The sequence below is a fragment of the Callithrix jacchus genome, chromosome 3 (assembly GCF_049354715.1).
Source record: "Callithrix jacchus isolate 240 chromosome 3, calJac240_pri, whole genome shotgun sequence".
In the NCBI taxonomy this organism is placed as follows: domain Eukaryota; kingdom Metazoa; phylum Chordata; class Mammalia; order Primates; family Cebidae; genus Callithrix; species Callithrix jacchus.
In genome coordinates this window covers 99,661,497-99,688,963 of record NC_133504.1, presented here as the reverse complement: position 1 = coordinate 99,688,963, position 27,467 = coordinate 99,661,497, and the positions used below count along the sequence as shown (strand labels likewise).

At 34.4% G+C, this 27,467-nt stretch overlaps 1 protein-coding gene across 3 annotated transcripts in view; it reads right to left on the bottom strand.

The window, feature by feature from the left end:
• Nucleotides 1-27,467, bottom strand: part of STPG2 (sperm tail PG-rich repeat containing 2) — a 667,306-nt gene that overhangs the window by 406,822 nt on the left and 233,017 nt on the right. For all 3 annotated transcript variants that reach the window (XM_054253130.2, XM_035293288.3, XM_054253131.2), the window contains one exon: nucleotides 647-806. In XM_054253130.2, coding sequence (XP_054109105.1) covers nucleotides 647-806 — 160 coding nt within the window. The remainder of the gene's footprint in view (nucleotides 1-646; nucleotides 807-27,467) is intronic.

Here is a 27,467-nt window from a genome sequence, read left to right as displayed (position 1 = left end):
TGCTCAATTAAATGTGTATCTTTATGTAGCTGCTTTCCTTATATTAGAAGAAAATAAAAATAATTCCATATAACTGGCTTGATGTCTATCTTCAATATTATTGATTTTGAAAATCAGAATAAAGTGCCTTTCTCCTCTTACAACTTTAGCATATTATGAATTCTGTTTTTCCCCTAATAGAATGCTAGATTACTTTACTAGCATTAGTAAAAGTGGTAAAATTGTCTTTGGTAAAATTAAGAGACATAACCTGTCCACCTCGCTACCCAAGATCTTCTTATATTTGAAAAAACAACTTAAATATTTCACTGAAGAAGTATTTGCCTTTTTGGTTTTGTCCTACACACTTAAGAGAGGTAAATGCAAATGTGTATTTACAATTACAGTAAGTCCTCACATCACATCATGGATAGGTTCTTGGAAACTGCGACTTTAAAAAAAGGATGTACAACACAGCAGGTCCTCAGATAATGTTGTTTAGTTCAATGTTATTTTGTTACAGCACTGATGAGAAAAATGGTTTTGTTCTACATTATTTTACTTAACTTTACAGTCTTCAAGAACCTATCAATGACTTTGGCTATTTTAATATTGAAACCTTAGAATTTTTTTTCCTAATAGCTTTATAAGGACTATCTAGACTTACCTGGCCCATCAGTCATTTTTTCTAGGCACCGAGGAGTTGCACTAAGAAAAGAGGCATGTTTTCTTCTAGCCACTAAACTACGAGGTGGCATATATTTATGCTTAACTTGGGACATCTCATATGATTTGTGAACATCATAGCTGCCTGGTGCTGGAATAACCTGAAAAAAAATTTAATAGATGAGCATAAATACATATTACATAAAAAATATTCAAGAAGGTATCAGGTAGATGGTTATAGTAAGCAATGAGTGGAAAAATCCTAAAACTTTTATTAATTAAACATTAAAAATAGAAAGTTAAAAAATGATTCTTAAATCTATATCCTCCTAATAAAAAATGTAAATTTACTTGCTGAAGTTAAAAGTAAAATAAACAGAATTATGAACTTTAAGACCATATTATTTAAAAACTAGCTTTCATGATATAGATGATAAAATATATTCTAATTTAATTATGAAGATCAAATTGCATACAGGATTAAGAGCAATGATTACCTGTTTCCCTAAGCAGCAGAACCATTCCTGTTTTACTGTTCTAAGTGAACATACTTCACTTATTCAACCAACTAAGAATGCTTATTTCATTTTTAATAGATTACAATTAAGTTAGAAGGCTTCTTCTTTCATCATTTATGGTTCTTTATATGATCTGCAGTCATAATAACATTTTTAATCAGCATGAACCAACATGGATATGAGTAAATACAATAATAATTCTAAAGTAAATGAAATATAAGTGCGATATATTTGTTGGACAAGCAATGCCTTCAACAATTAGTTAATTTTCCCAGTGAAAACATTTTTAAACTCATTTCCTAAAATTATTTTAAAATAACATATTCCTTTGAAATCTGTTCACCTAGATTATGTATAAAGACCAAAACTTTTTAAGTGTGAATAATTTCCCAGTAGGCAGGAAAGTGTTATGGCCAAGCATATGGACTCTGTCACTAGACTTCCTGGGTTCTAAATATCTGCTGCTTACAGCGGTGTGACCTTAACCTCTGTGATCCTCAGTTTTCACATATGTAAAGTAAGAAAAATTATAGTACTTATTTTATAATATTCTGAGGATTAAATTAGTTAAAATGAATAAAGTACTTAGCTTGGTACCTGTTTCTATAAAAGGATTAAGCTAATCTTACTATTCTAGAAAATTTACTTTAAATGCAAAAAAAAAAAAAGGGCTGAACAATCAAGGTTTGAGGTAACAGGGAAGTATTTTAAAGTTTCAAATAAGTCAAACAAATTTGGCTACTGGAAAGCATATTTTTGAAGTTCCTCTAGAAGCCATATTTTAGAAAATATATTTTTTCTTGTTCCTTATATCCATATTATCACCCTCAAGCATATGCTAACAACATTATCTTCCACTTCCAAAGAATCACAAAATATGGCAAGATCATGACTAGGGTAGGAGATTCTTACGTGAAACCCCACTTCTGGTTTGAGTCCCATGTTAAACATGAAATGTCATGATAGATAAGTCATTAACAAATGCTAGAAGCCATTTTCTTTTTGCCCACATCAAAAGTATATATAGTAAGGGTAGACTGAAAATAAGCAATAGTGGCAATATTTCCATAGATGACTTGTGTATCTTTGGGGCTGCCTCTATAGTATGTGAAAAAAGACTGGAAGAGATTATAAAAGCACAAAGAGATCCTGTGCACACAATATGCCCAGTGTATTCAGCAAAGTTTGCAAAGACCTTAACTGTGCCTACTATACATTTTAGTTTTCTTATCAGAAGCCACTATTGTTCCCACTTCCCTTAATACCCTGCCTAGTGTCATCTTTTATTTCTTCTTCCAGTGCCTAGACTGAATATAATTGGTAAGTTTGGCTACAGCCACACAGAAACTATTTTTCTCTAGTAACTTGAAGCAAAGACAAGAAACTGCATCAGTGATCAGTGTTCTTTAAAAATAGTTTGTTCATACCTGGAAAAGTTTGTCAAACTAGTTTCTTATATTCCAGTAAATTCACTGCCTCTCCTAAAAATCCAATGTATATAACCGTTGTTCATGACCACCTCTTCCTACGCATATTTATTCTTCTCTGAAACTTATTACCTGCTTGTCTACTTTACTGATGTTCCTGCCTCTTCCTAGTCATCTTCAATTCTCATTTTATCTAACCAAGAGATTAACATTTCAAGTGGTAAGTATCCTAAGCAAATGATTAATAGGACAAATCTGAAACTCTGTCTAACAACATTTTAAACAATACCTATATACTGTATATAAGTATATATACCCTACATAAGTTGAATACCCAACTTATATACCCTACATAAGTTGAATACCATGTCAGGGAAAAATAGTATGTGTAGACAAAATCATCAAATTTGTTGGTGAATCTTTATACATCACAGAAAATAAAGAAGGGACATGAAGAATAGATGTAATAGACATTTCTCATGGTTTTTTAGGTTTTTTTCTTTTTTGCTTATTGCATGACTTTTTTTCTCATTCCAATATTTAAACCCTGTTCCTGCATTTGGGAAATTCCACATTATGCAGCAGAGAATCTGTGTCCTAACACAAAAGCTAAAAATGTCTGGCTCTCATCTTCCTGGTCTCCTTTTTAGCTAGCACATGAATCTTGGTCATAGGTATAAATGTTAGCCTTTGAATTGTCTGCCAGTTGTTTAAAGAAACACAGAGTATTAAAAATGTCATTCTAGTGAGAGGACTAGCAATCCTGGAAGCCATGTCCAGTTTCCAGAGACAACAGTGGGAAGACAAATTGAAAGAGGAAATTACAGACTCAGGGAAAATGTCAGAAAATGACTAATGAAATAAAAGATACACATGAATAAAATTTAAAGGTAAGTCTAAAGTGTCCTGACTTCCTTATCTGGAAAACCAGAACCCTACCCTAAAATAACATAAAGAAGCACAGAATTAGCATAATTAATGTACACAAAAATTTTAGAATGTTTTCTGACACATAAGGAGTACCACTGTTGTCTTTCATTGTTATAATCATTACCATTGACATTATTATCTTTATTAGGTATAGGACTACAGGAATCCCTTAGTGATATCTCTCTTGCCTGAAGAGAGATGCTAATGGGATATTGAAAGGGAAGTCTCTAGTATTTTAAGCTACAAACAAACAAATCAAAATTAGGTAAGTTGTTGAGAATCACATAAAGACTGTTCCAGGAAGTTAAAAAAATTCACTGGTTTCAACCTACTTCAAAAGAAGGTGGGTCAGCCTGTTTGTATTTTAGCAAAACCATTTCACATATTTTGTGATTTTACTCATTCCTGTCAAGTCAAAGTCCCTGCAAAATTCTACATGCTCAATACCCACGCAATAACTCACTTAAAACTCAAACCTAACTGACCTGTAGCCCCAGAGACAAAGAGATTAACATTTCTTGGTCTGATTTCATACAAATTCAGAATTTGTATGAACAAAATTCAGAATTTCCAACTGAGTGAAATCTGAAAAACTCAGAATTTTTCCAATTTCATTCAATGTTCCCTGCTATTTTGACATGTGAAATTTCATATACTCTGATTTCAGACATGTGAAACTGCATGTAGGCTCTGATCTTCAAAACTTTGGTTACCAAACATCAACAAGTAAACCCCTGAGCATTCAATTCCTACATTGTCTCTCAGTAATGGAGCATTCAATTCCTACATTGTAATTGTAGTAATGGAGCATTCAATTCCTACATTGTCTCTCACATTGTAGCATATTGCAAATAAAAATTGACCTCAAGTTTTAGTCTCAGAATAAAATTTTCCTTTACCATGCTATGGTAAAAAAATCTGGAAATATTTTCATTTCATATTCATTTTTGAATAATAATTTTACTAACTATAGAATTTTTGCTTGACTTTTCTTGCTCTCAGCATTTTGCATGTCATTTCACTAATTTCTGGCCTCCACTGATTCTGATGAGAAGTCTACAATTAGTGATATCTTTTCCACTATGTAAGTTCTTTTTTCTTGTTGCTTTCAAGATGTTATCTTTGTTCTCTTTCACTAGTTTGACTATAATGTGTCTAAGTGTGGATTCTACTTAAATTTATTCTACTTGGAGTTCACTGAACTTCCTGGATTCATAGATTCATGTTTTTTATTATTGGAGAGTTTTCAACAACTCTGTCTTCAAATATTTTTTCTGCTCCTTTCTTTCTCACCTCTCCTTCTGGGTCTTTTATTATTCATATACTGGAATACTAGATATTGACCAACAGGTCTCAAACTACTCATATTGTTAAATCTTTTTCTCTATTTCTCATAATTAATGATTTCTATTGATCTGTCTTTCAGTTCATTAATTATGTCTTCTGTCCTCTCAAATCTTCTAAGTCCAGTTAGTAAATTTATTATTTATGTGTTTGTACTTTACAACTCTAGAATTGTTTTAATTCTTTTGTTTGTTTCTTTGCTTGCTTCTATCATCTATTGAGATTCTCTATTGGCTCACTGCTAGCATGTTTTTCTTTAGGTCCATTAATTCTTTGAAAAAAATTTTAATAGCTGATATTTACCTATCTAATAAGTTTTGGTTGAAAAGTGGATATTTTAAGATAAGATAGCAACTCTGGATGTTTTTCTTTAATGAGATTTGCTGTCCATTTCACCTAAGTTTCAAATTTCAAATATGTTAAGAATGCAAACTGTTTGCTTATTGCTTTCAGAATCTGTAAAGATGTCCTTATTTTCATTTCTGAAATTTGTCATTTGAGCCATGTCTCATTTTTTCTTAGTAAGTAACAATATAAGGTGGTTTATTCTATTCTGCCTCTTAAGATAAATAGATTTATCTAAATATATACAATAGGTTTCCCTTTATGTTTGAATTTGTCTCTTTCTCCTTAAAGTTATGTTAATATTTGGTTTGCATATATGTGAAGCTGTGCATACAAGTTTAAATTATCATATTATTCTAATTAATTTAACCTTTTAAAAATATTGACAGGCCATGATTGTTTACTTCTAAATTGCTTTTTGCTTTAACATATTTTATCTGGAATCAAAATAGCTACTCTTGGATTTCCACCAATGAGTAAGTTTTGATAAACCATTGTTACCTCTGCATTAAATTTCAGAGACAGTAAAATTTTTTAATTATTGTTTGAAAGATATCAGAGATTGGTAACAATAAAAGGATTTTTGTACTAAATTCCAAAAAGTAGAAGAGCCTTTCCTATGTAAATTGAGATTACAAGCTGTGTTCCCTTCTTGTGGGAATTTACTAAGTCTGGGCAAGGGCTAAAGACTGGTATTGTCACAGATTATTGTTAGAGAAAGTAGAATTTATGGGTCATTTGAAAGTCACATAGTATAGCATGACTATGAGAGAATAAAAGCTGAGAGAAGGGAGCCTCAACTTCTGACCCTGAACCTCAGCCTGAACTCAGAGGAGTCTAAACTCATCATCACTGATTCTTTACTATGAAGTATTTACTGAATAGTGAAGCAGGCAAAAGAATAGAGGTCTGGACTGGAAAGACAGAGTAAAATCTCCGTAATCTAGTGATGCTTAGGAAACAAAATCACACGAGAGCAATGACTGACAACAAATACGAGTTTCTTCTTCAAGATAGTTGACATATTTTAAATCTAAATGGGATACAAAGCTAAAGTTGAAAATGCTGAAGGGTTTAATACGCAGGAAAGAAGAGAAAAGGACTTTCAGACTCTCAATCAAAAAACCAGGAAGGCAACATGGAGGGTGCAGGACCACAAAGGCAGAGTGAAATCTTAGTCTTTGCTTAGAAGAGAATTCTCACTGGAGAGAAGAGCCTGCAACAATATACAGCAGGTCTAATAGCAAGAGGTATATTTAAGATATTCACACAGCACCAGAGAAAAATTCTGAGTAATTAAACTAGAACTACTTCCTCTTTCAAGTTATAAAATAAATGTTCTTCCATTTGTGCATTATGTATATCTTGTGACTTGTTCTAGCTATTATTTCATAGCTAAGTATATTCTAGTCTAATACTTTATTTCAAATTCCTAAATACATAATTTTTAGTCACCTAGAACTTCTTTTATAATGAAGTTTGTCATTATCATTGAAGTGACTTAAGAAGACTTCAAACTTTCAAAGCTTCCAACCAAAATCTTCAATCAAATATATACAGTGAAAAAATTTATAGGCTATATAGTTATGTTTGCCTAAATATTCAGAAAACTTTGATTAAGCAGTTTGCCAATCTGCTTATCCAAACTGCTTAAATTTGATTCTATAAAGAAGAAAGCCATTTCAGATAATAATCAAATTATCTTTGTTTTACATGTTGCAAATTATAATTACTAATGTCATCTTTGCCATTTTAAGCATCTCTAATATTAATCATTGTAAACATATACCTCCTAAAAGGCATTACTTAGAAAGGAATGTGTTATTTTAATAGGAAAAATATTTTAATATAGATATGAAATTATAGTATTTTCTGTAAGTGATAGGTAAAAATAGAAAATATTGATTTTATTTCCATCCTTTTCTAGCACACTGGAAAAGACCATTTAGTCCAATGCTTTTTGTTTGTTTTTGTTTAGACGGAATTTTGCCCTTGTTGCCCAGGCTGGAATGCAAGGGCATAATCTCGGCTCACTGCAACCTCCACCTCCAGAGTTCAAGCGATTTTGCTGCCTCAGCCTCCCAAGTAGGCATGAGCCACCATGCATGGCTAATTTTTCTATTCAGGCTGGTGAATGGTGAACTCCCCATCTCAGGTGATACACCCACCTTGGCCTCCTAAAGTGCTGAGATTACAGGTGTGAGCCACTGCGCCTGGTGTCAATGCTGTTTTATGATATGAATTACAATTACCTGGAAAACATGATACTTTAAATCTCAGTTAAAAAAAAAAATAGCAAAAAGTGCTGATGGTCAAAATCACATAGGCAATAATACAATTGACTTAACCTAATTCCTCCTACATAACATTATGCCAGCAATATATGAATCACAAAGTTTCAGTTCTGTTCTGGACATTTACACTTCATTATCCTCAGATAGCCTTAAAATAAAACTTATTATCTTCCCTTACCTCCAACCACCAAACCACGTATTCTTTCTAACTTACTTACAAACTTCCTTAATAGCCAAGCCTAAAAATAAAAAACCGGCTTTTACTTTTGTTCACCTTTCTCTCGCATATCTAAAAATGACCAAGGTTAAATCTATTGTAACCTCTCTCACCTTAGACTTTTCTGTTCTTTACTACCAAAAAGGTCTTGGCATAGACTCCAAAATACTTATTATTTGGTAGTTTTACTATTTATTTTAGCTTTAGGTCTTCTAGTCCTAAACTATTTGCATGCTAGTAGCCAATAAATTATTGTATTAAAAATGACATAAACCTGCTAAAAACTTTCATTGCCCTCCCAGTGCCTATGGGAAAAAAATTCAGGAAACACTCCTTGGCATCCAAAGCCTCTTTTCAATTTGAAGGCAAATTACAAATGTGAAAGCCAGTTCAAGTAGAATCTCTTTCATTAAGCATTCTTGAGAACCCTAGCTGGAAGTGATATCTTACACTTCTGAATTCTTTCATTATTTATTATTTGCATAAATACACAAACATAAATAACACAGTGAATAAATATACCATATATATTTGAACATTTACTACTTCATTTTCATAAGAGCAAGAAGAAGATAAAGCTGTCTGATGAGAAGGAAGACAAGATTTCCTCAGGTAAGATTCAATTTACCCTTCAAATTTATGGAGTAATTTTTCTATTATTCTCTCAAATTAGTGAAAAATGACAATAGGAATCTAGGGGTATATGAGCTCCATAATATCATCAAGCATTTAGGTCCTTTCATGTTTTTTGCTGCATTGTATTTAGGTTGTGATCCTCAATTTTATATTCTCTCAAGATATTGAATATAGCTCCTGTCATAACATTTTTATTTCAAAAATAAAGCAGAGAAAGGGTAAAATGCAAAAACTGTTTAACTGCTATAACCGCTTTATCAGAAGGCTTTTCTGAAAGCTCAATCTCGTAACTTCTGCTTTCTTTTCATTGGTTAAAACAGTGCTAAATAACCACCCTCAGGATGCAAGGGAACCACAAAAAATAGTTGCTTTATCTGGCACTGTTAGCAAGAAAGAAAGAGTACATGAAGACTGGGTAAAAAACTAATAGTCTCAGTCACAATAGCTCTCTGTTTTTTATATCATTAGAACTTTAAAAAATTAACTCACTTCAGAAAGTATGTATAACATTGAACTATCTTTGATATAAAGCTTTCTGATCATGGCTTATTCATTCACTTTACTCTCAAATTTTTGTACATCCTTTGGGTCTCAGATCTTCCCTGAATTCATTAATCTTTCAGCTCTGATATGTGCTCAGGATAACTTTGCAGCAGTTATTGCACTTACAATTAAATAAGTATCTAATTACTTGTTTAATATCACCCATCGCCGTAGGAATAAGAGCTCCTTCAGTGTTCAGAAAGCCTCTATTTTGCACATCATTATATCTCCCAGAATGGCAAATGTTTGCAAACGGTAAGTGATTGACACATATTTTTTAATCAATGAATGAATATGTGAGTTAATGAGTACATGAATGGGTCTAACAGTATCTGTCTACCTTGAGGCTTTCTTTTTATGTTTAGCCTTGTTGTTGAGTTCTTCCAAAACAGTAGGACTGACACTATCCTTGAAAGTATTTTCAACCCATACAATGCTTAAATTTGCCTCACATATAATCAGTTCTATATTCCGTATTTAGCCAGGCCTAAAATACAAAGCTGACTTTTACTTTTGTTCACCTTTCAGTGTTGTACAAACATTTCTCAAATATTGTTTTTGCTAAAAATGTTCCTGTTTCTAATAAAGTTAGATATAATTTATAATCTTAGAAATTATACAGAAGTAGAAATATGTACATTCAAACTTTGATCAAGGACTAACTTTCACAAAATCATTACAGAGTGTCTCCAGGTAGTTAAATTTGATTAATATTTAATGTGAGATGCATTTTCTTCTCTTTGCTATCAAAAAGTAGACTTTGACTTTTAATGCTTAAGTTTTCACAACGACTTTTGACATTAGTTTTATAGAATAAAATGTGTGTCTCAGCAGATTAAAGTAAAATGCAAGAACAAAAATTGCCTGTATAACCTTTCTCTTCCAGCAAATGCTAATGCTACTGAGGCAGAGAATAAGCAGATTATCGCCAATTATAATAGTTCTAATTGACATAATATACATCTTCAGAGTTCTACTTTTCATTTAAAAGTTAATACTTTTGTAATGTTGAATATAAAAGACCAAAAAATTCTATAAAAAGAACATAATTGCTCCTAGTACCAGTTGAACTGATTTGGATATGGCATTAAAAATCATCTTGATAATCTTGAAGTAAATTTTGTACATGAGTTGTGAGAATGTATGAATTTAAATAGCAGAATTAGGAAAATTATTAATTAACCCTAGAGAAATGTCTACGAGTAAAATTCCAATCAATTTATGTTCATGCTTTTTAAAATCAAATAAATCTTAATGTCATCTACTTTGGTTCAGTATGGAAAGAACTACCCCTTATGTATAAATGGGAATCATTTTAAGGTAATGCTACTAAAATACCACAGAACTTGAAGTCAGAATTATGGGGTTATATTTATAGCCTTATTATCAATGTTTCAAAGGTCCTCAAGAACCTTACCCACTCATTTACATGCCTTACCACGAAGAATGTTAAAGGTCACTGGGCACAAGGCATTTCTTTGTATTCATTATCCTATAAGATTGTCAGTGAGATGAATTACAGAACTATTCATATTTGAAACCTGCCTCCACCATAGTAAGGATAACAGTGGGAAGGATGATCCAGCCTTGCTTTTTGTAAGTTATAAATACCTCAGCATCCAATTTTCTTTTTTTTTTTTTTTTCTTTAATAAAAACTTTAATAACTCAATAGGTTGCTCTCTAATTGATTACAATTCCCACTGGAACACTTCCCCAGGTTGACTGAAGGTCCAGGTTTTTTTCTTTTTTTTTTTTTTTTTTTTTTTTTTTAATTTTTTATTGGATTATAGGTTTTGGGGTACATGAGCAGAGCATGCAAGACAGTTGTGTAGGTACACACATGGCAGTGTGCTTTGCTTTTCTTCTCCCCTTCACCCACATTTGGCATTTCTCCCCAGGCTATCCCTCCCCACCTCCCCCTCCCACTGGCCCTCCCCTTTTCCCCCCAATAGACCCCAGTGTTTAGTACTCCCCTTTCTATGTCCATGTGTTCTCATTTTTCATCACCCACCTCAGCATCCAATTTTCTATTTCAAAAACAATTATGATTGTATTTAGAGAATAGTAATGGTAATAACAGGGAGAGAAAAGCAATGCAAAAGGTAAAGAGGAAGGAGAAAAAAGATGAGTAAGACAAAGAAGGTATGGAACAACAAGAAAAAAACATTGTTTAGACAGAGAAGGATGGATCCATGATAATATTAGCCATACTCCCAAGGTAGCTATGTTTTCCATGTTATGACACATAGATTGTAGATCTCAATAGAAAAATGCAAATTGCATATTTGAATTGTATGAAATCTAATTATTCTACCTCAGTGTTCCTATAAATAAATATATTTTCTACTTAATAAAATATATTTTCTTTTTTTTCTAATTGCATTTTAGGTTTTGTGGTACATGTGCACAATATGCAAGATAGTTGCATAGGTACACACGTGGCAGTGTGATTTGCTGTCTTCCTCCCCTTAACCCACATCTGGCATTCCTCCCCATGCTATTCCTCCTCAGCTCCCCCAGCCCACTGTCTCTCCCTTATTCCCCCCAATAGACCCCAGTGTGTAGTGCTCCCCTCCCTGTGTCCATGTGCTCTCATTGTTCATCACCTGCCTATGAGTGAGACTATGCAGTATTTCATTTTCTGTTCTTATGTCAGTTCGCTGAGAATGATGTTCTCCAGATTCATCCATGTCCCTACAAAGGACACAAACTCATCATTTTTGATTGCTGCATAAAACTCCATGGTGTATATGTGCCACATTTTCCCAGTCCAGTCTATCATCGATGGGCATTTGGATTGGTTCCAGGTCTTTGCTATTGTAAACAGTGCTGCAATGAACATTCGTGTGCATGTGTCCTTATAGTAAACGATTTATAATCCTTTGGATATATACCCATTAATGGGATTGCTGGGTCAAATGGAATTTCTATTTCTAGGTCCTTGAGGAATCACCACACTGTCTTCCACAATGGTTGAACTAACTTTCACTCCCACCAGCCGTGTAAAGTGTTCCTATTTCTCCACATCCTCTCCAGCATCTTTTGTCTCCAGATTTTTTTAATGATTGCCATTCTAACTGGCATGAGATGATACCTCAATGTAGTTGTGATTTGCATTTCTCTGATGACCAGTGATGATGAGCATTCTTTCATATGTTTGTTAGCCTCATGTATGTCCTCTTTTATAAAGTGTCTGTTCATATCCTTTGCCCATTTTTGAATGGGCTTGTTTGTTTCTTTTTTCTTATAAATCTGTTTTAGTTCTTTGTAAATTCTGGATATCAGCCCTTTGTCAGATGGGTAAACTGCAAAAATTTTTTCCCATTCTGTTGGCTGCTGGTTCACTCTAGTTACTGTTTCTTTTGCCGTGCAGAGGCTGTGGAGTTTCATTAGGTCCCATTTGTCTATTTTGGCTTTTGCTGCCAATGCTTTGGGTGTTTTGGTCATGAAGTCCTTGCCTACTCCTATGTCCTGAATGGTTTTGCCTAGATTTTGTTCTAAGGTTTTTATGGTGCCAGGTCTTATGTTTAAGTCTTTAATCCATCTGGAGTTAATTTTAGTGTAAGGCGTCAGGAAGGGGTCCAGTTTCTGCTTTCTGCATATGGCTAGCCAGTTTTCCAAACACCATTTACCAAACAGGAAATCCTTTCCCCATTCCTTGTTTTTGTCAGGTTTATCAAAGATTGTATGGTTGTAGATATGTTGTGTTGCCTCCGATGCCTCTGTTCTGTTCCATTGGTCTATATCTCTGTTTTGGTACCAGTACCATGCTGTTTTGATTACTGTAGCCTTGTAGTATAGTTTGAAGTCCAGTAGTGTGATGCCTTCTGCTGTGTTCTTTTTGCTTAGAATTGACTTGGCTATGCGAGCTCTCTTTTGGTTCCATATGAAGTTCAAGGTGGTTTTTTCCAGTTCTGTGAAGAAAGTCAGTGGTAGCTTGATGGGGATAGCGTTGAGTTTGTAAATTACTTTGGGCAGTGTGGCCATTTTCACAATATTGATTATTCCTAACCATGAACATGGAATGTTTCTCCATCTGTTTGTGTCCTCTCTTATTTCGTTGAGCAGTGGTTTATAGTTCTCCTTGAAAAGGGCCCCTACGTTCCTTGTTAGTTGTATTCCTAGGTATTTTATTCTCTTTGTAGCAATTGAGAATGGCAGTTCGTTCTTGATTTGGCTCTAAATCTGTTAATGGTGTATAGGAATGCTTGTGATTTTTGCACATTGATTTTATATCCTGAGACTTTGCTGAAGTTGCTTATCAGTTTCAGGAGTTTTTGGGCTGAGACAATGGGGTCTTCTAGATATACTATCATGTCGTCTGCAAATAGAGAAAAATTGCCTTCCTCCTTTCCTATTTGAATACCCTTTATTTCTTTTTCTTGCCTGATTGCTCTCGAAAGAACTTCCAGTACTTTATTGAATAGGAGTGGTGAGAGAGGGCATCCTTGTCTAGTGCCGGATTTCAAAGGGAATGCTTCCAGTTTTTGCCAATTCAGTATGATATTGTCTGATGGTTTGTCATATATAGCTTTTATTATTTTGAGATACTTTCCATCAATACCGAGTTTATTGATGGTTTTTAGCATAAAGGGCTGTTGAATTTTGTCATAGGCCTTCTCTGCATCAATTGAGATAATCCTGTGGTTTTTATTTTTGGTACTGTTTATGTGGTGAATTACGTTTATAGACTTCTGTATGTTGAACCAGCCTTGCATCCCCGGGATGAATCCTACTTGATCATGGTGAATAAGCTTTTTGATGTGCTGTTGCAATTGGCTTGCGAGTATTTTATTGAACATTTTTGTGTCTATATTCATCATGGATATTGGCCAGAAGTTTTCTTTTCTTGTTGAGTCTCTGCCGGGTTTTGGTATCAGGATGATGTTGGTCTCATAAAATGATTTGGGAAGGATTCCCTCTGTTTGGATTATTTGGAATAGTTTCAGAAGGAATGGTACCAGCTCCTCTTTGTGTGTCTGGTAGAATTCAGCTGTGAACCCATCTGGACCTGGGATTTTTTTGGGTGGTAGGCTCTTAATTGCTGCCTCAACTTCAGCCCTTGTTATTGTTCCATTCATAGTTTCGACTTCCTCCTGGTTTAGGCTTGGGAGGAAGCAAGTGTCCAGGAATTTTCCATTTCTTCCAAGTTTACTAGTTTATTTGCACAGAGTTGTTTGTAATATTCTCTGATGATGGTTTGAATTTCTGTGGAATCTGTGGTGATTTCCCCTTTATTGTTTTTTATTGCATCTATTTGGTTATTCTCTCTTTTCTTTTTTATCAATCTGGCTAGTGGTCTGTCTATTTTGTTGATCTTTTCAAAAAACCAGCTCTTGGATTTATTGATTTTTTGAAGGGATTTTTTTTTTTTTTTTTTTTGTCTCTATCTCCTTCAGTTCTGCTCTGATCTTAGTTATTTCTTGTCTTCTGCTAGGTTTTGAGTATTTTTGATCTTGTTCCTCCAGCTCTTTCAATTTTGACATTAGGGTGTCAATTTTGGATCTCTCCACTCTTCTCATGTGGGCACTTATTGCTATGTATTTTCCTCTAGAGACTGCTTTACATGTGTCCCAGAGATTCTGGTATGTTGTGTCTTCGTTCTCGTTGGTTTCGAAGAACTTCTTTATTTCTGCCTTCATTTCATTGTTTATCCAGTCAACATTCAAGAGCTAGTTGTTCAGTTTCCATGAAACTTACTTTTTCCTTTCCTCTCTTGAAAAATTTGGTATGTTGTTTTCCCTGTTGCATAAACAAACTGCTATGGAAGTAATAACTGGTTTTATTTGTCTTATTTATTTTTGAGACAGAGTCTTGCTCTGTTGCCCCGACTGGAATGCAGTGGCGCAACCTTGGCTCACTGCAACCTCCACCTCCCCAGTTCAAGTGATTCTCCTGCCTCAGTCTCCTGAGTACCTAGGACTACAGGCGTGTGCCACCACACCCAGCTAATTTTTAGAGTTTTTAGTAGAAATGTGGTTTCACCATGTTAGCCAGGATTATCTTGATCTTCTGACCTTGTGATCCACCCACCTCAGCCACCCAAAGTGCTAGTATTACAGGTGTGAGCAACTGCACCACTTTGTTATTTTTTTTATTTAGACTGATCTCATTCTCTCACCCCGGCTGGAGTGCAGTAACATGATCACAGTTCATTGCATCCTCAAACTCTGGGCTCAAGAGCTCCTCCTACCTCAGGCTCCTGACTAGCAGGGATTACAAGCACAGGCCACCATGTCTAAATAATTTTGAGGTTTTATGTGGTTTTGTTTTTGTTTTGATTTTGTTTCTTTGTATAGATTAGGTCTCATCATCTTTCCCAGGTTGGTCTTGAACTCCTAGGTTCAAGTGATCCTCCTGCCATGGTTTGCCAAATTTCTGGGGTTATAGGAATGAGCCACTATTCTTAAATGTTCCTCTATTTTAGCATTCGTCTATCAGCCTAACCGCAAACATTTATAGTCTTTCCTATGCACTAGAGTTAATGTCTACCAGTAGTAAAGGTTATGACCTCTGAAGCTGTGTTGCCAGGGTCAAGCCCAGAGTCAGCTTTTTTGCTGGACATATAACCATGGTCAGATATATGTCTCAATTTTCTCATCTGTAAAATGGGTATAATATTAATAATAGTCCCTACCTTCTTGAGTTGTAAAGATTAAATGAATTAATATATGTATAACACAAGAGTGGCAGGCTCATAGATAAGAACTACTTAAACTCTAGTTATTATAATAACTGTACAACATAACGTATTATATATAATTTACATATTATATATTATTATTATACCTTAGTTCCTTTTTTACACTAGCAAATATTCATTTTATTAAAAAGTATTTTAAAAACATGGGAATCAGGGAATAAAACAGACATGAGAAATATAGCAAAGTACAAAATGGCAGGTATCAAGGTATCAATTCTACCATATCAGTAATGATATTACATGTGAATGTATTACACAATCCAAACAAAAGACAGGTACCAATTTTATTAGATTTTTTTTCATCAACATTTATTTTAAGTTAAGTGGTACATGTGCAGGATGTGCAAGTTTGCTACAAAGGTAAACAAGTGCCATCTTGGTTTGCTGAACAGATCATCCCATCACCTAAGTATTAAGCCCAGCATCCATTAGCAATTCTTCCTGATGCTCTCTCCCCTCACCTCCTATCTCCCACCTCAAACAGACCCCAGTATGTGTTGTTCCCTACCATGTCTCCATGTGTTCTCATCATTCAGCCCCCACTTATAAATGAGAATATGCAGTGTTTAGTTTTCTGTTTCTGGGTTAGATTGCTAAATATAATGGCTTGCAATTCCATTCATGTCCCTGCAAAGGACATACTCTCATTCCTTTTTATGGCTGCATTGTACACCATGGTGTATAAATACCACGTTTTCTTTAACCAGCCTGTCATTGAGGGGCATTTGGGTTGACTCCATTCTTTGGTACTGTAAATAACACTGCAGCAAACATATGCATGAATGTATTTCCCTGCTTTATAATAGAATGATTTATATTCATTTAGGTATATTCCCAGTAATAAGATTGGTGAGTCAAATGGTATTTCTGCCTCTAAGTCTTTGAGAAATCGCCACAGTCTTCCACAATAGTTGAGCTAATTTATACCACCACCAGCAGATGGTATCTCACTGCAGTTTTGATATTTATTTCTCTAATGATCAGTGAGGTTGAGCTTTATTTTATTAGTTTGTCTTCTGCATGTATGTCCTTTTTTGAGAAGTGTCTGTTCATGTCCTTTGCCTACTTTTTAATGAGGTTGTTTTTTTTCTTTAACTAAATTTAAGTTCCTGTAGACTCTGGATGTTAGACCATTGTCAGATGGATAGATGGCAAAATTTTCTATAAGTTGCCTATCCACTCTGATGAAAGTTTCTTTTGCTCTCCAGAAGCTCTTTAGTTCAATTAGGTCCCATTTGGCAATTTCCACTTTTGTTGCTATTGCTTTTGTTGTTTTCATCATGAAATCTCTGTCCATGTCTATGTCCTAAATGGTATTGCCTAGATTTTCTTCTAGGGATGTTATAGTTTTGGGTTTTACATTTAAGTTTTTAATCCATCTTCTGTTGAGTTTTGTATTTGGTGTAAGAAAAAGGTCAAGTTTCAATTTGCTGCATATGACTAGACAGTTATTTTAGCATCATTTATTAAATAGGAAGTCATTTCTCAGTTGCTTGTTTTTTTTCAGGTTTGTCAAAGATCAGATGGCTATAGATGTGTGGTCTTACTTCTGAGTTTTCTTTCCGTTCTAATCGTCTATGTTTCTGTTTTTGTACCAGTACCATGATGTTTTGGTTACTCTAGCCTTGGACAATAGTTTGAAGTCAGGTAGCATGATGCCTCCAGCTTTGTTCTATTTGCTTAAAATTTTCTTAGCTATTTGAGCTCTTTTCTAGTTCCATATGAATTCTAAAATAGTTTTTTCTAATTCTGTGGAAGACTTTCTGTCTTCCTATATGAATATAATTTACTCTTTTCTTGCTTGATTCCCTGGCCAGAATTTTCTATACTATGTTGAGTAGAAGTGAGGAGAGAGGACATCATTGTCTTAGTTGGTTTTCAATGGGAATGCTTCTGGGTTTTTTTAATTCAGTATGATATTGGCTGTGGGTTTGCCACATATGGCCCTCATTATTTTGAAGTATGTTCTTTCAGTATCTAGTTTATGGAGAGTTTTTAACATAAAGAAATGTTGGGTTTTATCAAAGGTCTTTTCTGTATCTATTAAGATAATCACGTGCTTTTTGTATTTATTCTGTTTATGCAATGACTCACAATTACAGCTTTGTGTATGTTAAACAAACCTTGCATCTCAGAAATGAAGCTAACTTGATTGTAGTAGATGAGCTTTCTGATGTGCTGCTGGATTCAGTTTGCCAAGATTTTATTAAGGATTTTTGCATTGATGTTTGCCAAAGATATTGACTTGAAGTTTTCTTTTCTCTTTTTTCTCTGCTATTTTTTGCTATCAGGATGGTTCTGGCCTCAAAGAATGAGTTACAGAGTCCCTTCTTTCCAATTTTTTATAGTAGTTTCCACAGAAATGGTACCAGCTCTTCTTTGTAGTTCTGAAAGAATTCAGCTGTGAATCCATCTGGTCTTGGGCTTTTCTTTGGTTGGTAGGCTATTTATCACTGCCTCAATTTCAGAACTCACTATTGGTCTCTTCAGGGATTCCATTTCTTCCTCTTTCAGTCTTAGGAGGGAGTATGTTTCTAGGAATCTACCCATTTCTTCAAGATTTTCTAGTTTATAATTGTAGAGGTGTTTATAGTATTCTCTAACAATCATTAGAGAATTTGTATTTTTGTGGGGTCAGTGGTGATATCCCCTTATTCTGATTGTGTATATTTGATTCTTCTCTATTTTCTTCTTTATTAGTCTAACTAGCAGTCTATATATTTTACTAATTTTTTTCAAGAAAAAAAAAACAGCTCCTGGATTCATTCATTGTTTTTTCAAGGGTTTTTTGTGTATCTCCTTCAGGTATGTTCTGATAAAAGAAAATCACCAAATAAAATAAGGCACAAGAGACCAATCCTGGGAAAACAGAGACATATGACCTTTCAGACAGAAAATTCAAAATAGCTGTGTTGAGGAAACTCAAAGAAATTCAAGATAACAAAGGAAAGGAAATCAGATCTGTCAGATAAATTTAACAAAGAGATTAAAGTACTTAAAAAAATCAGGTAGACTTTCTAGAGTTGAAACCTGTAATTGAAATGCTGAGGTATGCATCACATTCTCCTAATAGTAGAATTGATCAAGCAGAAGAATTAATGAGCTTGAAGAAAAGCCATGTGAAAATATGCAGTTGGATGATACAATAATAATAATAAACAATAAAGCATATCTGCAAGATCTACAAAATAGTTTCAAAAAGGCAAATCTAAAGTTATTGGGCATAAAGAGGAGGAGGAGTAAGAGACAAGAGTAGACAGTTTAATAAAGTGATAATATCAAAGCACTTTCCAAACCTAGAGGAGAAAACAACATTCAATTACAATAAAAACACAGAAAGCCAAGCAGTTTTACCACAAACAAGACCATCTTAGATCATTTAATAATCAATTTCCTAAGGGTCAAGGATCAAGAAAGAACCCTAAAAGCAGCAAGAGAAAAGAAACAAATAACAGAATGGAGTTTCGATATGTCTGACCGCAGAATTTTCAGTGCAAACCTTATGGCCAGGAAAGAGTAGCATGACATATTATTCATTTTTTTTATTTCAATAGTTTTGGGGAAAAAGGTGGTTTTCTATTATATGAAGAAGTTATTTGGTGGCAATTTCTGAGAGTTTGGTATACCTGTCACCCAAGCAATGTACACTGTACCCGATGTGTAATCTTTCATCTCTTTCCCCTCCTACCCTCTCTCTGCAAATGCCATTATTTCTTTCCTTTTTATGACTGAGTGGTATTCCATGGTGTATATACGCCACATTGATTATCCATTCATTGGTCAATAGGTATTTAACCTGATCCCACATTTTTGCAATTGTGAATTGTGCTGCTATAAACGTGTGTACAAGTATTTTTTTCTTATAATGACTTTTTTCCTCTGGGTAGATACCCAGTAGTGGGATTACTGGATCAAATGGTAGTTCTACTTTTAGTTCTTTAAGAAATCTCTCCATACTACTTTCCATGGTGGTTATACTAGTTTATATTACCAACAGCAGTGTAAAATGTTTCCTTTTCACCACGTCCATGCTAACATCTATTATTTTTAAATTTTCAGTTATGGCTACTCTTGAAGGTGTAAAGTGGTATCTCATTGTAATTTTAATTTACATTTTAATTTATATTTCCCTAACAATTAGCAATGTTGATCATCTTTTTTCATGTTAGTTGGCTATTGTAGATGTTCTTTTGAGAATTGTCTGTTCATATGCTCTGGTCACTTTTTGATGGGATTAAATGGTTTTTTTTCTTACTGATTTGTTTGAATTACTCATAGATTCTTGATATTGGTCCTTTGTTGAATGCATAGTTTGCAAACATTTTCTCCCACTCTGTGCGGTGTACATTTACTCTGCTAATTATTTCCTTTGCTGTGCAGAAGTTTTTAGTTTAATTGGGTCTCATCTATTTATTTTTATTTTGATGCATTTACTCTTTTTTTTTTTTTTTTTTGAGTCTCACTCTGTCGCCCAGGCATGGAGTGCAGTGGCATGATCATCCCTTACTACAACCTCTGCCTCCCAGGTTCAAGTGATTCTTCTGCCTCAGCCTCCCAAGTAGCTGGGACTACAGGCATGCGCCACCATGCCTGGCTAATGTTTGTATTTTTGGTAGAGATGGGGTTTCATCATGTTGGCCAGGCTGGTCTCAAACTTCTGACCTCATGATATGCCTGCCTCAGCCTCCAAAAGTGCTAGGATTATATACGTGAGCCACCTCGCCTGACCTGCATTTGCTTTTTAGTCCTTGGTCATCACCTCTTGGCCTTAGCCAATACTGAGAAGTGATTTTCTGATGTTATCTTCTAGAATTTTTATGGTTTCAGATCTTAGATTTAAGTATTTGATTCATCATTACTTTATTTTTGTATAAGGTAAGAGATAAAACTCCAGTTTCATTCTTCTACATGTGGCTTGTCAACTATTCTGACACCATTTGTTGAGTAGGGTGTCCTTTTTCCACTCTATGTTCTTGTTTGCATTGTCAAAGGTAAGTTGGCTGTAAGAATTTGGCTTTACTTCTGGGTTCTCTATTCTGTTCCATTGGTCTACATGCCAATTTGCATATCAGTACCATTCTATCTTGGTAACTATAGCCTTGTAGTATAATTTGAAGTTGGGTAATGTGATGGCTCCAAAGTTGTTCCTTTTCCTTAGCCTTGTTTTGGCTATGCAGGCTCTTTTGTTTGTTGCATATGAATTTTAGAATTGTATTTTCTAGTTCTGTGAAAAATCATGATGGTCCTTTTACTAGAATTGCATTAAATGTGTAGATTGCTTTGGGCAGTATGGTCATTTTCAGAATATTGATTTAACTCATCCATGAGCATGCAATGTGTTTCCATTTCTTTGTGTCATCTATGATTTTATTCAGCAGTATTTTGTAGTTTTCCTTGTAGAGTTCTTTCACCTCCTTGATCAGGTATATTCCTAAGTATTTTAATTTATTGCAACTGTTACAAAGGTATTGAGTTCTTGATTTGCTTCTCAGCTTGGTCAATTGTTGGTGTAGAGCAGTGCTACTGATCTGTGTACATTGATTTTGTATACTTAAATGTTACTGAATTCACTTACCAGATCTAGAAGCTTTTTGGATGAATCTTTGGGGTTTTCTAGATATACAACAATATCATCAGCAAACAGACAGTTTGACCTCCTCTTTATCAATTTCGATGCATTTTATTTCTTTTCTCTTGTTTGATTTCTTTGGCTAAAACTTCAAGTGCTATGTAGAATGGAAGTGGTGAAAGTGTGCATCCTTGTCTTGTTTCAGTTCTCATGCTTTCACCATTTCCTCATTCAATAAGGTGCTTCCTTGAGGAAACTGTACAGGATGCTGGAATAGGCAAAGATTTCTTGAGTAATACCCTAGAAGCACAGACAACTAAAGCAAAAATGAACAAATAGGATCACGTCAAGTTAAAAAAAACTCCTGCACAGCAAAGGATACAATCAACAAAGTGAAGAGACAACCCAAAGAATGGCAGAAAATATTTACAAACTATTCATCTGTTAGGGGATTAATAACCAGATAGAGGAGCTCAAACAACTCCAAAGGAAAAATATAATAATCTGATTTCAAACTGGGCAAAAGATTTGAATAGGACATTTCTCAAAAGAAGACATACAAATGACAAATAGGCATATGAAAAAATGCTCAACATCACTGATCATGAAAGAAATGCAAATAAAAACTAGAATGAAATATAATCTCAACCGAGTTAAAAATGGCTTTTATCCTAAAGATAGCCAATAACAAATGTTAGAGAAAAAGGAGCACTTGGACACTGTTGGTGGGAATATACATTAGTACAACCACTGTGGAGATCAGTTTGGATGTTCCTAAAAAACTAAAAATAGAGCTACCATGTGATCCCGCAATCACACTGCTAGGTGCATACCCAAAAGAAAAGAAGTCAATATATCAAAGAGATATCTGCACTCAGATGTTTATTGAAGCATTATTCACAATGGCCAAGATTTTGAACCAACCTAAGTGTCCATCAGGAAATAAATGGATAAAGAAAACATGGTATATATACACAATGGAATACTATATCACCATAAAAAAGGAGATTCTGTCACTTGAAACAACATGGATGGAACTGGAGGTCATTATGTTAAATAATAGAAGCCAGGCACAGAAAGACAAACATTGTATATTCACCCTTATTCGTGGAAGCTGAAAGTTAAAACAATTGAACTCATGAATATATAGAGAAAAAGAATGGTTACCAGAGGTCTGGAAGGTTAGCTTTGAGTGGAGGGAAGGGGAAATGATTTGTGGGTAAAAATATAGTTAGATAGAATAAATAAGATCTATAGTAGTAATTGATAGTACAACAGGGTAACTACAGTCAACAATATTGTATATTTTAATGTAATTAAAAGAGTATTATTGGATTGTCTATAACAAAAAGAAAGGATAAATGCTTGACGGGATTAATATCCCACTTACCAGGATTTGATTATAATATACTATATGCCCATATCAAAGTATCTCATATAACCCATCAATACATACATACTATGTACTCACAAAGACTAAAATATTTTTTAAAAGAAAATCATTTATCCTTACATATTTCTCTCTAGATTTAATATCCTTCTTAATTAAGTATATTATTTAGTAGTTCTTTCAGAAAGGGTCTATTAGAGTAAATCCTTTTTTAAAAAATCTGTTTTCTTGACACTCTGAGGATATTATCTTATTGTCTTCTGGCTTGTTTTTGGTACTGAAATTTATGATGTTGAGCTAATTATCCTTTTTTTGTATATGTGACATAGAATATAGGTGGGATCATAAACTTTTTTTTCAATTTCCTTCTGCTCTGTCCTGCTGCATTTTGAAGACTGTAAAGCTGAAAACAGTTTCCTGGAAACTTTCACAACTAGTGATCCAAGTAAGATTTTTTGCTATTCAAATGCATTTGTGTAAGCTTGAATTTGGAACTGAGTTATGTGAAAGAGGATGCAGGGCATCAGAATTTCCTTGCTGGGGAGAACAGATTAAAGGCAGTGTGACTCAAACTGACAACTGCAACAAGGTAAAATAATTTGGGCATTTGTCTTCCTGATCAAGCAGCAGCAGCTACGTCTGGGGACCAGCAGCTATATTGGCAACCTCTCATTTAGACAAGCAAATAATTAATTGTGCAGGAGCAGCAAGCAGTTCCCATGCTAGTCCAGATCTGAGGAGCAGCTTTGGGTACATTCATGAAAGTGCAGCCTAGTGTCTGTTTATTGATCCATTTAATATTGACACAAGCCTATAATATGCTATAATAAACTTTCTGTATAAGCCTGCCAAAGTGTATTATTTGCTCCTCAACTGTTCATAATCTTTTATCTTTGGCTGCATTTTTTTTAGATAATCTCCTTTTCCTTTGGCATTTTGCTGTCTCATTATGCTGCATCTAGATGTGTATTTTTTACTTATCCTTGTTGGAACTAGCTTCAGCACCACTGAATCTGAGAATTCACATTTTCATTTATATTGGAAAAATGTCAGCCATGACCTCTTCAGATATAATCTCTTCCAAATTCTCATTTAACTCCTTGTAAGATTCCTATCAGATGCATTCTGCAGATTCTCATTCTTTTCTCCTAATGTCTCCATTAAATTTTCCAACTGATTGTCTCTAGTATATTTTGGGAACTTTCTTCAAATCTATGTTCTAGTATATTTACTTTTTCCTTAGCTTTTTGTTTTTCCCATTTTAGATGTTATAAAGCTACATATAACAGAAGCTTTATTACAGTATTGACCAAATAGGAATTTATTTTTATCACAAAACAGTACATCTGAAAGTTGGCAGTCCAGGACTGATGCAGTAGTCCCATAGTAGTATTAGTTCTCAAGCTCTCTGTTTTCTACTCTGCCAGTCTTAACATGTGATTTATTCTCATGATTGCCTTATGATAGCAAAATAGATACTGCATTTTATTCCTTCTGTTGCCTTTCAGGAAATAAGAATAAAGTAACAAAGAGGACAGAATCATTGATAGCAATTTTACTAAAACATTATCACGTGGGTATACTGGTGTAAGAATGCCAAGTAATGCAGTGTCTGTTTGTTTAATAATTATATTGCCAACCCAAACAAAATTCGGGGTTATTATATTTTTTAAAAGAAAGAGAAAATTGGTATTGGAAAGGCAATTTGAAGTATCTGCCACACATATTCATTAAGCTTTTTAAAAAGAATTATTACTATAATTTTTGTATATTTTAATTCTTAAGGTCTGCTTGATTTATCTTCAATTTCCCTGTTCGTTTTTCACAGTGTCTTACCTTATATTTCAGTTCTTTCATTTATGCCTTTAGCCATTTAAAAAGAAGACATACATGAGACCAACAAACATATTAAAAAATGCTCATCATCACTGGTCATTAGAGAAATAGAAATCAAAACTACATTGAGATACCATCTCACACCAGTTAGAATGGCAATCATTAAAAAATCTGGAGACAACAGATGCTGGAGAGGATGTGGAGAAAAAGGAACACTTTTACACAGCTGGTGGGAATGTAAATTAGTTCAACCATTGTGGAAGACAGTGTGACGATTCCTCAAGCACCTAGAAATAGAAATTCCATTTGACCCAGCAATCCCATTACTGGTATATATCCAAAGGACTATAAACCATTCTACTATAAAGACACATGCACACGAATGTTCCCTGCAGCACTGTTTACAATAGCAAAGACCTGAACCAACCCAAATGCCCATCAATGATAGACTGGACAGGGAATATGTGGCACATATACACCATGGAATATTATGCAGCCATGAAAAACGTTGAGTTCGTGTCCTTTGCAGGGACATGGATGAACCTGGAAACCATCATTCTCAGCAAACTGACACAAGAACATAAAACGATATACCACATATTCTCACTCATAGGCAGGTGTTGAACAATGAGAACACATGGACACAGGGAGGGGAGTACTACACACTGGGGTCTGTTGGGGGGAATAGGAGAGGGACAGCGAGGGGTGGGAGTTGGAGAGAGATAGCATGGGGAGAAATGCCAGATACAGGTGAAGGGGAGGAAGGCAGCAAATCACACTGCCAGATGTATACCTATGCAACAATCTTGTGTGTTCTTCACATGTACCCCCAAACCTAAAACGCAATAAAAAAATTTAAAATATATATATATTTATAGTTTTTATCTGATTCTTCATCTCTGCCATTTACTGTACCATATGAATCAAATTTATGGTGGATTATTTCCTCATTGATATTGTAATTTGGGATGGTGAGTTTATCTTTGGCAGAGGTACATCTGTTGAAATCTTAGGCATCCAGGCCTGAGGTCATGTTTTTTTCAGGATAGTTTCATATTTTTCTCACAGGAACTTCCCTACAGGAACAATTTTTATATCAATTTCTTATCCTAAGGATTCCCAGACATTAGAGGTAGCTTAAGTTAAAATCATAAGCCTATGAGAGGCATAGGCCCATGGCTGAAATTCTCAGGAAAGTTATTTTTTAATTCTTGGAGCTCAGATTCCAAACAAAGGCTCTCCTGTCAAATTTCTATTTTGGCTAGTAAATTTTTCTGGTCTACTTTTTCACACAGAGCGTACTCCTTTACATTTTCTGGGTTTGTATTGTTTAACTTACAGCTCCCCATCTCAGACAACTCCAAGTCTACATCTTTTTATCCTACATAGCTATTGTAATGTATATCTGAGATCTGTAACTCTCTTACACCCTCCAAACACAAAGATAAACATAGTGCCAAACCACGTGTTTACCAAGCCAATTTTTAATTGCCTTTTTTTGTTGCCTGATAAATTATTCTCACTTTCTTTTTCTTCTTTTTTTTCCTTTGGAGGCAGAGTCTCGCACTGTCACCCAGGCTGGAGTGCAATGGCTTGATCTCGACTCACTGCAACCTCCACCTTCCGGGTTCAAGCAACTCTCCTGCCTCAGCATCCCCAGTAACTGGGATTACAGGCATCCACCATCACGCCTGGCTAATTTTTGTGTTTTTAGTAGAGACAAGTTTCACTATGTTGGAGAGGCTGCTCTTGAACGCCTGGCCTCGTCATCCTCATGCCTCAGCTGGGATTACAGGTGTGAGCCACCACATCCGGCCGAATATCCTCACTTTCTTTTAAAAGATCATCCTTACAATTTGTCTTATACTTTGTCAAGCGTTTCAAAATTTCTGTAGTTACAGAAATTTTAAGTTAGAGTTTTGTATTTTGAGCATGTGACGTTTCTGAAAAATATGCCTATGGTCAACAAATCTTAGGACTAGAAACAAAGAAAGTTTGAAGAGCTCATAAGTTATTTTGCTAAATAGTTTGTTGATGAGCTTAATTGTTAAAAATGTTACTAAGTCCCCAATACTCTCAGTTTATACACAATCACCTTAATATTATTTTTAAAAATTTATTAAGATATTAGAATAGAATAAATAAATTATATTTAAGTAGTTTAGAATTTTTAAAATAAAATTAGCTCTAAAATGCCCTCTAAATTTTCATCTTTATTTATTAATGAAAAAACTAAAAGTTAAAGACTCTGTTACTTGCTCCAGGTCAGAATTAGAGTTGTACAGAGCCCAGGTAGACTAATTATTTAGCAACCCAAGAAGATAAATATTTTGGTGCATTTTTAAAGAGATAAGCTTTTGACATTTTCAGCATTTAGGTATTTTGATATATTTAAATTTAAAAATACATATTTATTTATTTAGATTAGGGTTGAATGAAGCTATAGGAAATAAGTGTAAAAGACAAACCTTGATTAGCAGGGTTCAGGCTTTCTTTTCCATCTAGAATAATACATCTGTAACCTTACACTTATATAAGTCTACTCAGCAGCCAAGCTCCTATAGTCAGACAGATCCTGCCACTTTAGAAAGCAGTTCTGTCATCTACTATTATTCAAACTTAACCTTTAGACGTATTGTCCTGCCCTCCAATAAGAAGCTAATCAAGAAGTATTTAGTAATTTCCTGAGAGTATTTCAGATAATATAATTTTTAATTTCTTTTCATATCTAGTACTGGTTTGAGGCCTCAAATATTTGTCTACAAGTTGTAGGTCATCTTCCCACCAATAATATAACTTGCTTACACCACTGGTTGGCAGAATCAGGACAAGAATACAGGTCTTCCATTTGCAATTCAGTGCTCTGTAAATTACATCTTCCTTCATGATTTAAAATTCTACTCAGGTATTTCTGTCAACCAGCATACAATTATTTCTCCTTATGTGCTATCTTATATTTAATATCCTCATAATAATGTAATGTGTCTTATCATTCAAATATGATAACTTCTCCCCTGTTATCTCTTAAAGTCATGTCATATCCTATGGGATTAAAATTATTTCTCTCAG